Genomic DNA, 16,850 nt, shown 5'->3' with positions numbered 1-16,850 from the left:
CTCCCGGAGTTTACCATAACCCATGTCCATTGAGTCGGTGATGCCATCCAACCATCTCATCCTCTGTCGTCCCCTTCTCCTCCCGCCTTCAATCTTTCCCAGCATCGGGGTCTTTTCAAATGAGTCAGCTCTTCGCATCAGGTGGCCAAAGTATTGGAGTTTCAGCTTTAGCATCAGTCCTTCCAAAGAACACTCAGGACTCATCTCCTTCAGAATGGACTGGTTGGATCTCCTTGCAGTCGAAAGGACTTTCAAAAGTCTTCAACACCACAGTTCAAAAGCATCGATTCTTCGGCGTTCTGCTTCAATTCGATTCTGTAGGCGCCTTCTGCAGGCCTACTACGTGCGAGATTTGCGGGCTTCCCGGGCGCAGAGCATCCTGTCTGTTCGTTTCCCAGTCACCTGGTCCCGAGGCAAGACCTGCAGGCGGGAGACAGGATGGGTAGGGCTGTGCGCGCGCTTTCCTCTACTGCACGTCGGACTCTTGGAAACGGGCCGCCGATTTCGCCTTCGTTTTGTCCCCGCTGCAGCCCCGAAGGCTGTCCTACCAACGCAGGAGCCCCACTCACACCTGCTGCCCCGCACCGACTGGAGCCAGAGGAGGAGCAAGAGGCCCGCCGCGCTCGCGCGGGCCAGGTTTTCCGGCTCTGACCCCTCCTCGCGGCTCCCCCTCCCTCCGTGCGCCCCCGAGGGGCTGGACGCCGGGCCACCAGGGCGGCGGGACCCGGGGTTCGGTGCGGGTCCGGGCGGCGCCGACCGCCGCCTGGTCCCAGGCCTCCCGCGTCCCGCGCGTCCCCTCCCAGGAGGCGGATCCCGGGGGCGGGCCGGGCCCGGGCCTTGCGCCGCGCAGCCCCCGCGCGCCCGCGCCCGCCGCCTGGCCGCCCCTCAGGCAGGTTCCCGGCCGGCCGGGAGGTGGTGCTCGCCTCCCCGCGCCCGGGCCCGCGCGTTGCCGGGCAGCGCCTCGGAGGCTCCGAAGGGGGCGGAGCGGCGAGGCCGGCGTGCGGCTGGCAGCCCCCGTCCGTCCGCGGTTCCGGCCCCCGGCCCGCCCCCGCTTCGGCGGCCTCTCTCCGCGCCGGTGCGCGGCGCCCCGTCCAAGCCGCCGCCGCCGCAGCGGCCGCCCCTCCCGGGCCTGAGAGCGCAGAGCCGCGAGGCCGGGCCGGGGCGCCGGCCGGGACTGCCGGGGGCGCGGCGCCGACGCCGAGGCGCGGCCATGGAGGGGAAGACCCGCGCCGGGGTCGCGCTGGTCCCGGGGCCGAGCGGCCGCGGGCCTTCCGCCCGCCGCGCCCGCCGCCGCCGCCGCCGCCGCTCGGGGCTGTTGCTCCCCGGCCTCTGGCTGCTACTGCTGGCCCGGCCAACCTCGTGCGCCCCAGGTAAGCTCCGCGGAGACCCTCCGGCGCGACCCTGCCTTTCCTTTATCGCTGCTTTTCAAAATCCGGCTCTCCCCGCCCATCCTCTTTTATTCTCCACCGCTCCCTCGCCCTCCTTTATGGAGATGCTTTTCCATTCTCGTTGGGCCCAGCAGATAAAGGCACTGAAAAAATAATACGAAAAAGCAAGCAGATTCTGGCCAGTCTTGCCAAAAAGTCTGCAAAGCTTATTCTGCTATCCACGGAGCCCCAGGCGGGTCTGGCGGCTTCATCTCAGAATGTGTCTTTATTTTTCCCTGCAAAACGCAGGCACTGAAATTGTAATGCATGGCTGTATGAATGTGGTTACAGCAAATTTGAGGAAATACTTGATGGTCGGGGCTAAAGGGTACATTCGGTGTGTGTGCTTTAAAACAGTGTTGCATTACTCTGGGTGGCCCTGCGTCCCCCAGATGCAGGCAGCTGGCCGTGTCCCCCAGTGCACCAGGACACAAAGAACATTCAAAGAATATCTCTTGGAAAGCGCCCTGGCCATGGATCTTTCCAGGGAAATAGCTATTGCTGTTACTTCTGCAAAGGCATTAATACAATAGAGTGTGAAAATATTGTGATTCTTAAGTGTCAGGGCATGAAAGGAGTAAGGGTTGTTTATAATAGAGGCAGTTTACTGACTGTTAGCGTGGAATTAAGAGGCATGATTTATGAAGAAGCATGTGGGCGGGTTTTGTTGTTGAGGAAATGATTTAATTCATATTGCTCCTCTGAAATGTTTATTTGTCCACCCTGAGCATACACGCAGGATGGTCTGCAAACCATCTCTGAGCTGACATAATGCAAGCCGGTGATTGCCCTAGCGCGTGCTCGTGCGCGTGCACACACAGACACACACAGAAACAGACACACACAGAAACAGACACACACACACAAGCGCGCACACGCACGACCACTTTGGGGGCAGGAAAGGTGGAGTGAGCAGTGTGCAGAGCGGCTGCACGCTGAACAAAACCAGAAAGCTGTGGAAGCAACTCCAAACCCTCCCTTCTGGTGGGAGCAGTGCCAGAGGACCGCCAAGTGGCTCTGGGAGGAAATGGAACACGTTTGAAGGTGTCCCTGGACCTCACTGTCGGAATTATAACCAGTGCCACATAGAGGATGGGACACAAAAGCACAGGAAGGGACTTGAGGGATCACAGACTGGAACTGCTCCTCTTACTGAAGAGGAAATTGACACATAACTGACTTGCTCAAGGTCACAGGCTAGTTGGTGCAGAGTCCTCTGCTTTCCATTCGCCTTATGGCGCTTAACCTGTGAACTTAGGCACACCTGAGACCACCTCATAGCTTTCCCATAGCTGGATGGAACCCTGCTCAGGGAGCCACAGCAGAACCAGGGGGACAAAATGGGTCTCTTTCAGGCATTTGAAAGAGACAGTGTTGCCTGACCCAGTGCCTCAGCTCTCAGTCTTGCTCCAGTGTGTTCTAGCCTGTGTGTCCAGAGAAATGGAGATCCTAGGTTTTTTTGTGAGAAGAGGCAATCATGAAGTGGGCTCTTGGCTTTAGTCAAGCAGTAAAGCCCATCTGATACTAATGGATTCATCTGCTATGGGACATGGCAAACTGATTGTTTCCAATTACTGAGTGCGTCCTGTGTGCCAGGCGCCACATTTTACATACACGATCTGATACGCTGTGAGTTAGGCATTGTTATCCCCATTTTACAGATGAGAATACTAAGGCTGCAGGAGTTTGGGTTAGTTTGACTCCAGACTCCATGTACAGTAACCTCTGTACAGCTTCCTCATGTGAATATGGCCATCTGGATGTGCTGTAGATGTTGTGAGTAATACAAGTAATTCTCTTGATAAATTTAAAGTAAATGGAGCTGTTTGTACTGTCCCTCCATAATTTTCTCTTCTCTAGTCTTTTCCTGTTCCCCGTAACCTCCAATGCAAACATTAAACGGGGAGACTTGAAAGTCGTTTTATTTCCGCTCTAGAGCCAACATCACGGAAGCAGAGACTTCATCCTTTCTCTGGTTGGTGTATTGGGCCCCTCTGGTTTGCACAGCTGCTTCTAGGCTTCGTCATAGGATGGGAACTGAAGAAGGGGAAGACACGGTGCCTGTCCTCAGGGATCCTGTTGGGACCCAAAGCAGCTCATAAGCAAGAGCAGACTCCACGTGGGCTGTCCCCGGGCAGGAAAGGCAGCAAGGGAAACAGCTTCCCAGGGAAGATCTCTTAAAAGGTGGCACCGATCCTCTGGAAGGCTGAGAGAGTGATAGTGGCAGAGGGTGGCTTTCTAATGTAGGACACCTGGGCATGGTGAGTGGCATGTGACCCCAAGGAGATGCTGCATTTCAGTTGTTTGGCCCACGTCTTTCTCTGTGCCACTAGGACCCTCGGGCTTCTCATCCTGAGTGTTGTATTTTCCCCACTGGAGTGGGGCTGGAGGAGGCTATGCCAAACCCTGCTGTGCTGGTTCTCTTTCTGAAGAGTAAGTGGCATTAGAAAGTGTGGTGTCTTTCTCCTGCCTTGGGTCTCCTAGGTTAGGCACTTGTTCCTTCTGTGGCTGCCTATAGACTCTCTCCTCCTTCCACAGGTTTGTCTTTCATTGGTAACTTTGTTAAATGGAGTCTGCCCTCCAGTTATCCCCATATTTCAGTCTTTATGTAAATTTCTGTGTCTTATTGATTTCTTGTCTATATCTGTTTCATTCAGCATTTTGAATGTGCTTTTTTTTTTTTTTTGGTTTGTTTAAACATTTATAAGTTTGGTCTTGATGGTTCACTGTTGTGGAAACAAGTTGTAATGCTTTGGACTTGTTTTTGAATGGAGTGCTTTAGGAATCCTACATCCATGATGTAAAAAGAAAAGATTGTACCCCATTTCTTCATTTTATTCAGGGGTAAGTCTTTCTTAAGATAATAGTTATTATAAAATTGAAACTTTGAAAATTATTGGAAGGTACAGATAACAGGTATCCTTAATCCCACAACCTATAGCCAACTCTGTAAATAACTTTGTTAACATTAAAAAAAAATTGAATTTATGTATTTACTTTTTTCACTCAATATTTAACTTAAGTATTTCTCTATTCATGAAATATTGTTTGAAAACACAGTTTCCATCCTAATAATTTACTCAATTATCCTTTTATTATTTCCAGCTTTTTTTTTTCCTGTTATAAATAACGCTGTAATGAATAGGTATGTAGGTAAGGCTTTGTCTAGATTTCTTTGTGTGTGGGCTCTTTTCCCCCCTTAGAATACATTTCCAGAAGGGAAATTAGACTATAGTTTAGATCTAAATCCACCAGCCTGGATCTTTGCATATTTTGTTTGGTGTGCTGGGTGTCTAATACGTGTCTCAGTAGGTGGTTGTTAAAGGAATCAGCTTCTCATGTAAAACTGTAATGCTGAAATTACCCCAAGCAGTCTATGCAGTTTACTGTTTGACTTCATCACCGCCAGCATTATTACTTTTAAAACTCTTGTTAAATTGGTAACACATTACTTTAATTTTTTATTACTTTTGAGTTGAATATTTTTTGTTTATTTTGTAGTTGTAGTCTGTGAATTTTCTGTTTTTGCTTATTTATCCATGATATATACGTATAGTTTAGTCACTAAGTCGTGTCTGACTCTTTTGTGACCCTGAGGACTGTAGCCCGCCAGGCTCCTCTGTCCTTGGAATTTCTCAGGCAAGAATACTGGAGTGGATTTCCATTTCTAGGGAATCTTCCCGACCCAGAAATCCAGCCCTCATCTCTGATATCAGCAGGCGGATTCTTTATCACTGAGCCACCTGGGAAGCCCAATATATATGTCAGTTCAGTTCAGTTCAGTCGTTCACTCGTGTCCGACTCTTTGCAACCCCATGAATTGCAGCACGCCAGGTCTCCCTGTCCATCACCAACTCCCGGAGTTCACTCAAACTCATGTCCATTGAGTCAGTGATGCCATCCAATCATCTCATTCTCTGTCGTCCCCTTCTCCTCCTGCCCCCAATCCCTCCCAGCATCAGGGTCTTTTCCAATGAGTCAACTCTTCGCATGAGGTGGCCAAAGTACTGGAGTTTCAGCTTTAGCATCATTCCTTCCAAAGAACACCCAGGACTGATCTCCTTTAGAATGGACTGGAGAGATCCAAGGGACTCTCAAGAGTCTTCTCCAACATCACAGTTCAATAGCATCAATTCTTCAGCCCTCAGCTTTCTTTACAGTCCAACTCTCATATCCATACATGACTATTGGAAAAACTATAGCCTTGACTAGACGGACCTTTGTTGGCAAAGTAATGTCTCTGCCTTTGAATATGCTGTCTAGGTTGGTCATAACTTTCCTTCCAAGGAGTAAGTGTCTTTTAATTTCATGGCTGCAATATATATGTATATACACATATATATGTAAATTTTTTTAAAGGATAGCAACTGTTTTTCCCCCTCCTTTTTGTTGTATTCTCCCCCTCCTAATGGATTTTCCTTTAAATTTTATATAGTCTTGAAATTTTTGATTATTTTGGTTAGCAAAATCTGCCATTTTATTTTTCATTGCATGTATGCCTAATGGCATGTTAACTTTTTATCTTACTTAATGCACTGTTTTATTAAATAATGAGCATTTTCAGTTGAATATTTGCTATACTTCTTGAGTGGTGTAGTAGCCTATAAACGAAGACTTAGATAAATGTTCCGAAGGTGTGATGCCTAGACCCCCTGCATCATCATCATCCTTTGGGGACTCGGGGGTGCTTGTTAAGAATTTAGATTTCTGCGGCTCTCCCTTCACCTACATCAGAATCTTTGGTGTTAGTAACTGGGAATCTTCCTTTTTTAACAAGTTCACAGCTTATTTTTAGGCACTTTGACCTTTGGAACTGCCAATCCAGACACCATAAACCCCTAGTTGAAAGTTGATCGCATATGGGGTATATTCCACTTAATATCTTGCAACTGTCTTTTCACTGTTAGAACAATTGATTTAAAACCACGACGTTGAAACTGTTTGGGATTCTATTTTGTTTGCTTGGTTGTCTCTGGGTTGAGAATCAAAGGGCATGGAGGACATCATTTTAAATCCTCACCTCCCCAGCCCCTTGGGAACAGCTGCTGCAGTCTTTGTCAGGAAATGCCTCATTTAATCCTGAAAACAGAACCCAGCCAGGGGTTGTGAAAAGTCACGGGGGACCTGGGAGCCACAGGTTTTTCTCTCAGTGCCCTGGGTGCTAGTGGCAGCTAATTACTGTAATTATAATTACACTAGGTTGATTTTCCCAGCTAGAAAGATGCTGTTCTCACTGATCTAATTTGTTTCCAAGTTGTGACCACCCACCTTTCATCTGCGGGCTTGCAGTGACATGATTTCTCTTTCATGTGCTTAGGCAGCATGATTTGTTGGAAAGCACACCGAACTGTGAGTTAGCAAACCTGAGTGTGCTCTTCTCAGCCGATGACTTGCCGTGTGACTGTGGACAGGTTACCCTGTTCTGGGTTATCCCATCAGTGTAAGAAGGGGTCGCTGAGATGATCTCTGAGTACCGTTTAGCTCTTATGTTTCAGGTCCACAGGTTGGATGCCTTGGGATGCATGTGTTATAGCAACTGTCCTGCTTCTACCGAATGTCTGTGTCACCATCTCACCGTCCTGTAGATGTTCTAGCCCAGTGACCTACCGAAGGCCATTGTGTTCAGTTCTTCTTAAAAAAAAAAAAAAAAAATACTCTTCCCTCCTGCATCCCCACCTCCAGGACACCCACTGTGTTAATTTTCTCATGAGCCCCAGCATCCTAGGTGCCTACTCCCACCCCAGCTCATAAACCTCCTAACAGAATACAGGCTGTGGACTCAGACTTGGGGGATCTTGAGAAAAACAGGAGGCCCTACAGACGCAAGGAGGGCAGGAGGTGACCAGATTTGCCACTTATTGACTTCATGGAGTTGATGGAGATTTTGAAAACATATATAAGCTTCATAGGTTATGTTCATAGGCATCATGGAAGAATCAGTAAAGCAGTCGTTGAAAATTTAAGAACGAGTAGAAGCACATAGAATCCCCAGTGGCTTCAGATGGTAAAGCATCTGCCTACAATGTGGGAGACCCGGGTTTGATCCCTGGGTCGGGAAGATCCCCTGGAGAAGGAAATGGCAACCCACTCCAGTACTCTTGCCTGGAAAATCCCATGGACGAAGGAGCCTGGTAGGCTACAGTCCACAGGCTCGCAAAGAGTTGGACAGGACTGAGCACATTGAAGTAACTGAAGGATATTTCTCCAAAGTGAAGAAGTTCCTTTGGGCAGGCAGGCTTAAAATAGCTCATGTAGGAGAGAAATAATAATGGGAGAAGGAACTGGAGGGGACTGGTGGGAGGGAAGCCTGAAGTGACGGGAGATAGCGGTGGTGTTGCCAGGGCACATGTGATGTCGTTTGTCCTGTAGCATCTGACAGGCCGTGTGGGGCCAGGGCAGGTGGGCAGTTGGCTTGAGCCAGGGTGGGGAATCTTGGGCAGATGTGGTCAAGAGCCAAGGGGAGTGGGGGGATTTGTGAAGACATGGTCTGGTGGTGGGGTGCAGAGTCTGGGCTGGGTGAGGAAGAAAGGGGAGGAGGAGGGGAGAAGGACTGAGAAGGGGAGTCCGGGGAGATCCCAGATAGCAGCGAGGTGGGAGGTGGGCTGGAGGGATGGCGGTTTCAGAGGTGAATCGGCACTGGTGTTGGTCTTGGTTAAGGGTGTGGGGTGTGGCTGCAGGGATCGGTTGTTGGAGTGGACCGTGAATGCAGGCTCTGGGTGAATCCTCTGTAGGTGCCAGATTCGCCAGGAGTGAGGTGAGAGAACCGGGAGCTGGGCACTGAGTACTCAGTGAATGAAGGGCTGTGACCTCCGGGCCGGGGAGGAAGCGGCCCTTTAGTCTCTCCACCCCTCTCTCCATCACCACTGCCCCTGTCCATGCTCCCGTCCTCTTTTCCCCCCGTTACTACTCTGGCTCCAGCCAGTTCATCTCCCCACTTCAGCTGGAGGTCCTTGTGGAAACCAGTCTGCTCAGGTCACATCATCACTTTCTCGCTGAAACACCTGGGGGGGCCTCGTCCGATTTCATGCTCCTTCAAGTCCAAGTCCACAGTCTGGGCGCTCAGGATGAGGCTTGTGACAGGGGTGGGAACAGGGATGTAGGAGGGGGGCGCTCACGAGAACGTGCACACGGTGGGTGCAGGGTCTCCAGAACACTTGTGCTGGAAAGGGCCAACGAGAGGGGGAAGTGACAGGATCTGACGCCTGAGGGTCGCCCTCCTCAGATTCTCCGTGGTTTCAACCTCGGGATGCACTTGAGGATGACTGGCTGGCTGGGGGAGGGGGAGGGAGGTGGCGGGGGCGGGGGAGGCCGAGTCCTGCTTTGGGGGGTCCTGGTTTCTTTGGGGCATGAAGTGGGCAGCAAGTTAGAAGGCGAAGAAGGGGCAGGTAGGGGCCCCCGAGTGCCGGTGAGGAGGGGCTGGACTGGAAGAGGAGATGGATGGTGCTGGAAAGGGTGATGAGGGTAGCAGCGAAGGCTCCCGGGCTTTGGGGGGGACACAGGGGAGAGTGGAGGAGAGCTGGAGCTAGGTGGTGGGGGGACAGCGGTGGGCTGAGGAGCGGGTGACCGTTCCTGGGGATGGCGGACGATGACCTCTGCTGAGAAGAAGGCGGGTATGAGAGGGGACAGCGAGTGTGAGGAAATAACGCTGGTTTGTGGTGGGAAGCCGAGAGGAGTAGAGTGGACGGATTTCAGGCCTCAAATAGTGTGGGCGGCAGTTGGGAGGCCGTCTTGGCAGTGGGCGAGGCAGGCACTGTCCGCTTGCCTTTCCTGGTGGCCCGGAGGCCGGACATGCACGGTGACAGCTCCCCTGGGCGGTGGGTGGCCCGTCCTGCCAGGGGGTCGGGGTCGGGGCCGGACGGGGGCTCCCGCTGTTGGTGCTGGGCAGGTGTTGGCGGCCCTGTGGAGTCCTGGGGAAGCCCTTCAGCTCCTTTCTTTGCTCTCGAGTCGGGTCCCGCGGAGGGAGCCCTTCCTCACCGTGGTGCCGGGATTCACTTTGGAGCCACACAGCCTGAAGGGCCGTGTGAACACGGCGGGGGAGCCTCAGTACAGGGACGCCTTGCACACACACAGCTAACGGGGAGCCCAGGAGACAGGAGTGAATGGGGGGACGGTTGCTAGGCCTTTGCTCCTGCTGGCTACGGGGCATGGAGCGGTCCCCAAAGCTCCCTGGGAGTGTGTGAGGAAGGCCCTTGCCCAGGTCTGCTTGGATCTATGGAGTATACTGTTTAAGTCCAAGTGGTGCTAGTGGTAAAGAACCTGCCTGCCAGTGCAGGAGATGTAAGAGTCTCAGGTTTGATCCCTGGGTTGGGAAGATCCCCTGGAGGAAGGCACGGCAACCCAGTCCAGTATTCTTGCCTGGAGAATCCCATGGACAGAGGAGCCTGGTGGGCTGTGGTCTATAGGGGTTGCAGAGAGTTGGACATGAGAGGGACTTATCACACTCAGGTTTGAGAAGCTCTGGCCTCGGCAGTGTGTCCTTGAGGATGGGTACATTTCCCAGACTTGGTTTCACCTATCAGTAAGGAGTCTTTAACTGGTAAAAATTCAGGTTTTAACTTCGTTGGGAAGCAGGGAAGGAGCAGCAGCAGGTTCAGAACTGGGCTGGTGTCTGGCAGGTCGTGTAGCTCAGAACCGTCCCTGCTCCGTGTTTTCCCTCAGCCTGGGCATGTTTGGAGGCCTTCCGCTCCACCCTAGGTTGCTCTGCACCGATCTTGAACCCCAAGGATTACAGGAGCACCTGGAGGTAGCTGAAGGAAACAAGTGTCAAAAGCTAGGCGAAGGTGGAAGCAACTCAGATGTCCATCAGCAGACATAAACAAAATGCGATCTGTCCATACAAGGGACTTAGTATTCCTTCTTACAAAAAAAGGAAAGTTCTGACTCAGCTTGCAACATGGATGGACCTTGACATTAATGCTAAGTGAAATAAGACAGTCACAAAAAAGACAAAATACTATGCGGTCCCACTTGTATCTAGAGTTGCCAGAATTGCAGAGACTGAAAGTAGAGTGGAGCTGGCCAGGGGCAGAGGGGAGGAGGGCAGGGGGAGCTGTGTTCAGTGGGTGCAGAGTTTCACTTTTGCAGGATGAAAAGCATTCTGGGGATGGGTTGTACAATCATATGAATGTACCAAACACTATGGTAAATTGTATGATATGTGGGGTTTTTTAAAATTGCAATTAAAAAAAAAAACAAAACCCTGAAGTGAGGCTGAATGGGAACTAGCTGGTCGGGTAGCTGGAGTGAACATTCGTCAGAGCTGGGATCCACAGTGGCCTAGGGCAGGGCTGGAACACAGGACAGGTGCTGGCCGTGGGAACGTGCTGGCTGACACAGGTGACCAGCAGAGGCCAGACCTGATGGGGACTGGTCGGTGGCTGGTGGCTAGGACAGCAGTCACATTACCTGCTCTTGGCCCTAAGGCACCATCAGGGATCTCCAGGCTTCTCAACCTCAGGACTGATTCACCTCACCTCACATTCCTAGGTGGTGCTAGTGGTAAAGAACCTACTGCCAGTGTGGGAGATGTAGGAGTCACGGGTTCCATCCCTGGGTCGGGAACATCCCCTGGAGGAGGGCATGGCAAACCCACTCCAGTATTCTTGCTTGGAGAATCCCATGGACAAAGGAACGTTGTGGGCTTCGGTACATAGGGTCGCAAAGAGTCGGACACGAATGAAGTGACTAAGCATGCACTTTCACCGTATACTTTATCTCTCGTCTCACCTTTCACCTCATTTCACCTTACCTCAAAGCTTCTCACCTCAGTTGTCACCTTCCACTTTCACCTCACTTTTAACCTCTCAACTCGTCTCACTCCCCCCGTTTTGTTGGAGGATAGGCTGGGGACAGGGCTGGGAAGGGGTTGAAATTTTCAGCCTGGGCCAGGGTAGAGTCTTAAGAATTTATAAAACCAGATTATTCTTCCTTGCCCTTGGCATTGGGCTTTTAAATATTTGGATGCATTTTCAGACTTACAATAGCCTTATTATTATTTTTTTCTATTCTGATTATACAAATGGTATGTGTTTATTGAACTAATCTGTACTTACTGTTCTCTGTGCCTGGAACATTCTTATCTCAGCTGTGATCTCTATGGTTTACAGGCGCCCCTTCCTTCAGGTCTGTGCTCAGATGTCACATCATCAGAGACGCCTTCCCTGACTCTGTTTTAAAGAAACAGCAGCCTTTCCTGAATTCCTTGCGCCTGACACTGTCTTGGTGGTCTCCACAGCGCTTGTCACCACCTTCTACGTGTCTGCTTCTTCTCTCTCCCTCCACTAGAGAGTAAGCTCGGCTGGGCCAGCCTTGATCACCTTCTACGTGTCTGCTGCTTCTCTCTCCCTTCACTAGAGAGTAAGCTCGGCTGGGCCAGCCTTGATCTGTCTTGTCCTGTGTTGTTTCTCTGTGTAGCAGATCCTTCTTGAGTGCCTACTCTGTGTAGACCTTGTACTGGGCCCTGGGGATGCCTCTGTGAACAAAGGTAATTTCATGGCGTGTTACTTCTTGGTAAATGCCGTGAAGAAATGGAGCAGGTAGAGGGCTTGGGAGCGAGGGATGGAAGTAGGAATCCAGTGGCGAGGGAGACCTCTTTGAGCCCGTGACTGTGTTAATTGCTGGGGCCACCATAATGAAGGGCCACGAAAATGGCAGCTTAAACAGCAGAAATTGATTGCAGCCCTGTGCCGGACGCTAGAAGTCCCCTGTCTGCAGGGCTGCAGTCCTCTGAAGGTGGGGGGTGGGGAGCATCTGTCCTGTCCTCTCTCCTGGATTGTGGCAGGCCTTGGCTTGTGGCAGCATCCAGTCTTCGCATGGGGCTCTCCCTGTGTTCAAATTTCCCCTTTTTGTAAGGACAGCCATTGAATTGAGGACCCACCCTACTCCAGTATGACTTCATCTTAGCTTCTTACATCTTCAGTGACCCTGTTTCCAAATAAGGTCACATCCTGAGGTACTCAGGGTTAGGACTCCAGCCTGTGAATTTGGGAACGGGGCACATGGTTCAACCTGTGACAGTTGCATTTACTCTTAAGATTTGAAGGAGGCCAGGGGGCCAGCCGACTAGGTCTTTGGGGGACAGTGTTTCCTGTGGATGAAGCAATCAGTGTAAAGACAGGAGTGTGCAGTTGTTGGGGCGGCAGGGGGGGGGGGGGCGGGGGGGGGGAATGGGAGGAAAGCTAATGTGCCCAAAGCAGAGAGGGTGGAGGTGAGGAGTAGGGGGCAGGGGCTCAGGCGTGGGAGAAAGTGAGTGTTGGGTGGAGCATCGTAGGTGTCACAGGACTCATCATCACCCCCAGGTAAGGTGAGAATTAGAGGAGTGATGTGATGAGGCTTAACATGTCAGATTTATGGTACATTAAATGCATTCTTTTAGTATAAAAAGATGAAAGAAAGTGAAAACCACCCCAGATCCCTCCACTTAGAGATAACCGCTGTGCCACTCTGGTGTCTCTCCTTTCAGACTTTTTTTTAGCATGTGTAAGCACATACACGTGAAGGAATGGTACTGTCTTCCACGTGTTGCTGGCTGACTTGCTTTTTATCACTTCACACTTGCTCATAGAACCTTCTTGTCAGGAAATACAGGTCCACATCGTGATTTTACCCGATGCTGTGGATGTTCTATACTTTATTTAATCCGTTCTCTGTTGATGGATAATTACATCGCTTTCAGCTTTGGTGTGATTAAAAAACACTGCTATGAGTGTCTTTGTATGTCTATCTTTATACACTTTTCTAATTATTTCCTTAGGATAAGTTCCCAGAAATAGAACTGCTGGACTAGACAGTCTTCATGTATTAAATTTTAATATATATTACCAAATTGGTCTCTCAAAAGGTTGATGCTATCAGCATTCTCCCTAGCGGTGAATTGAGTGCCAGTTTTATTCTACCTTTCCATAATACAGACTATTCCCAATCTTTATTATTTTTACCAAAATCATAGGTAAAAAACATCTCCTTTAAAGTTGTACTTCCTTGTTTGTTAGTAGGCACTTAGGCCTTTGTTTTTTTTTTCATTTCTTAAAGACTTTTATTTTTTTTGGATATGGACCATTTTTAAAGTCTTTATTGGATTTGTTATAATATTGCTTCTATTTTATGTTTTGGTCTTTTGGCTATGAGGCATGTGGGGTCTTAGCTTCCTGACCAGGGATTGAACCCTCACCCTCTGCATTGGAAAGGGAAGTCTTAACCACTGGACCATCAGGAAAGTCCCGTCAGGCCTTTGATTGAGGCCCCCTTTGTGTTCCTTTCTCTGGTTTCCCTTGTAGAGAGCTCAAGGCTAACCTGGGAGTAATAATACCCAACAATTATAGAGTGCTAGTTGCTTGCCAAGCATTGTGTTAGGCACAGTGTATCTTGTTTAATGTATATCAGAACAATATGAGGTGGGCACTGTTATTATCCCCATTTTACAGATGAGGGAAATAAAGGTTAGAGATGTTCACAGACTTGCTCACGGTCATACAACTAGTAGCAGTCCTCCTCACCCTGGGGGTTTCTTTTGCGCTGGGTCTAGTTACAGAATGACTCCGTGATCTCTGCCATTGCAATGCCCGCTTGTAGGCTTTGCTTGCTTGGTCGAGTGAGCTCTATGGACCTAGAGCTGTGGTCACAGCCATCTGTGGCCCCTCGCCAGCCCCCTGCCTGTGTCAGATGTCCTGGCTCTGAAGGCCAGCCCAGGGCTCAGCACATACAGGAAGGTGCTCACCAAATAGTGGTTAAGAGAAATGAAGGAGGCAGGCTTTTGAAAGTTAGGATATTATGTGAAGGTGCCATTTTTTTTTAACACTAGCATATTAAAAATTTTAAAAAGTTTCAGAAAGTTAAAATTCATGTTATGAACCCATATTCCATATCCTCCAACACAGAGGATAATCATTTTCTTAATACCAAGTGACATTTTCTTATTGCATTTCCTTTTGTATCATGTCCTGGATCATATCCTTGTGGTTTTGATACTATTTCTACTTTGTTTTTGACTATACTATTTTTCTGTGGCTTGTTTCTGACAGCATAGTGTGTGGGTTGTTATACATCCTCTTTGTTAATAAATTGGTGTATGCCACTGGTTTAAAATCAATTTCTCATTAACTTTGAAATTTTGGTGGGAGGAAGTCAAGGCCTTAAAATTAATACATTGTCTGAAACCCAACCTGTGCACCAAGCTGCCCTACTTTCATTGTTTTATATGCCCCTTGAGCCTTTTTAGTTCTTAATAAAACACAGTGTATTCATACCTTGAGTTCTTGTCTGGATCTGGCTTTAAAGTTTAACCTTCTAAATAATTTTCCAGAAATCTTAGGCCTGAAACTGTTTTACCTATTTTTTAATTAGAGTTTTTATTGACTTTGACCATTGACATCTTTCACGTTCCTCTTGTCCTTCCAATTTAGGGTTCAGCTCCTCATGAGAACAAAACAACATATACTTGTAGAAAATGTATTCCGTCAGTCAGGATAAGCTAGTTGTGCTGCAGAAACAACCCTCAAACTCCAGTGGCTTTCATTCTGTGCTTTTGACTCCACCATGCTGATTTTACTCTTTGCCTCTTTCCTGCACCTTTTGATTTTTGTCTGGTTCTAGAAATTTTGCTTTCTTGGTTCCTATATTTGTTTCCATCTTCATCTTGGGTTTTCCAGTGCATGTCTGGGGTAAACCAGATGTATGGAGGTTCCTTTTATTTTATACGTGCATACATTATTCATTAACCTTTTTTTTTTTCCATGCCACACAGCTGATGGAATTTTAGTTCCTCAACCAGGGATTGAGCCCAGAGACTCGGCAGTGAGAGGGTGGACTCCTAACCATTGGACTTCCAGGGGAATTCCCTCAGCTAACATTTTTTTGGAGCACTCACTACCACTTGCTGAATGCGCTAGACGTGAGGATATTAAGATAAACATGACAGTTAGTCATGGCCCCAAGGAACTCCGTCCAGTAGGAGAGAGAGTCCTATACATAAATAACTATCCAGCAGTGTGCTAAGTGCTATAATAGAAGACTGCAGTGGTGATACAAAGAAGTCAGTAACTGGTGGTAAACGTAGGGTTGAAGAACTGTGGGATATTTTGTTTTAAGATGGGATGGATGATGGAACATTCTTTTAGTGCTGAAGGGGAGCATTGTTTCAGTTATCTCTTGTTGCATAACAGATCACCCCAACATTGAGTGGTTTAAGACAATAATGGTATCTTATTTCTAGTGATTCTGTGGGTCAGGAATTTGGACAGGGCTCAGATGGGCGATTCTTCTACTCCATATAGCCTGGACTGTGGTCCCTGACTTGGCTTGTGGTTGGTACTGGAACTGGGCTGGAAGGACCAAGAGGGTTTCTCTCACCTGTCTAGTATTTTTATGCTCTTCCACATACCCTCCTGCTCTCTTCCCATGTGGCTGTCGTGGGCTTCCTCAAAATGTAGTGGTCTCAGGATGGTAGGACATCATATTTGGCTTTCAATAGGGATAAAGCAGAAGCTGCCAGTTCACTTAAGATCTGGGGCTTCAAAGTTCCCCTGGTGCATTCTCTTGGTCAGAGCAAATCACAAGGCCAGCCCAGATTCAAGTGGCAGGCGGGAATAGAAGCTAACCATTGGTGGATGGAATAGCATATGCTTATGAATTGATGGTGATCATCAAGATTATCTACCACAAGCACAAATTGTTTGAGGATAAAGGAGGAAAAGGTAAAATCACCAGGGCAAGTTCTCAGAAGAGACACAAGTAAATTATAAAGCAATAGCAATTATAATAACTTGTTCGTCATTCAGTTGCAAAGTTGTATCTGACTCTTTGTTACCCCCATGCAGCACGCCAGGCTTCCTGTCCCTCAGTATCTCCCAGAGTTTGCCCAAGTTCATGTCCACTGAGTCAGTGATGCTATCCAACCATCTTATCCTCTGCTGCCCTATTATAATAGCTAACTCACATTTAATGTACACTTACCCTATGCCAGGCATTCTTCTAGCCACTTGACATGGATTAATAGTATTATTTTGTCTTGGCAACAACTCTATCAGCTACAACTATTAACTCCATTTTACAGATGAGGAAACTGATACACAAGAAGATGAGGTACCTCACCTTAGGTCACGCATCTAATAACTAGAAGGGGAGGGATTCAAACTCCGGGGCACTCTTGGACAGGAAGAATGGTGCTGCTTCCACGGAGACAGACGGACTGGAAGGAGCGATGGGTACAGGTGTGGGCGGGTGCAGGTGAGGGCGTGGAGATGATGCTGTGGAGCAACTTAGTGTCGGATTGCCTCTTTTTTTCTTTTTGATGGTAGGATGGTCATCACTTCGGTGTGATGGGGCAGGGCCAGGTTGAACTTTGTGCAAAAAGTGTTTTTTAAGTGTAGTGTCTGTGGATCACAGCAGAAAGAGCAGAGCAGGAAGCTATAAGGCACGTCGTCTGTA

General features: G+C 48.9%; 1 protein-coding gene across 8 annotated transcripts in view; it reads left to right on the top strand.

The window, feature by feature from the left end:
- Positions 1–321: 321 nt before the first annotated feature.
- The window catches only part of KIAA1549, a 134,327-nt gene continuing 117,798 nt past the window's right edge, over positions 322–16,850 (top strand). For 7 of the 8 annotated variants that reach the window (XR_009494127.1, XR_009494124.1, XR_009494122.1 and 4 more), the window contains exon 1: positions 1,172–1,370. Coding sequence is in view for 2 of the 8 variants with exons in the window: in XM_059885535.1 (XP_059741518.1) it covers positions 1,211–1,370 (160 nt within the window). In the remaining 6 variants the exon portion in view is untranslated. Of the gene's footprint in view, positions 1,371–16,850 lie in introns of all 8 variants that reach the window. The other variant, NM_001080267.2, reaches the window with a different exon arrangement.

Source organism: Bos taurus, chromosome 4 (genome assembly GCF_002263795.3).
Source record: "Bos taurus isolate L1 Dominette 01449 registration number 42190680 breed Hereford chromosome 4, ARS-UCD2.0, whole genome shotgun sequence".
NCBI classification, from domain to species: domain Eukaryota; kingdom Metazoa; phylum Chordata; class Mammalia; order Artiodactyla; family Bovidae; genus Bos; species Bos taurus.
The sequence above is the reverse complement of the archived record's forward strand: the minus strand, read 5'-3'. Positions and strand labels throughout refer to the sequence as shown.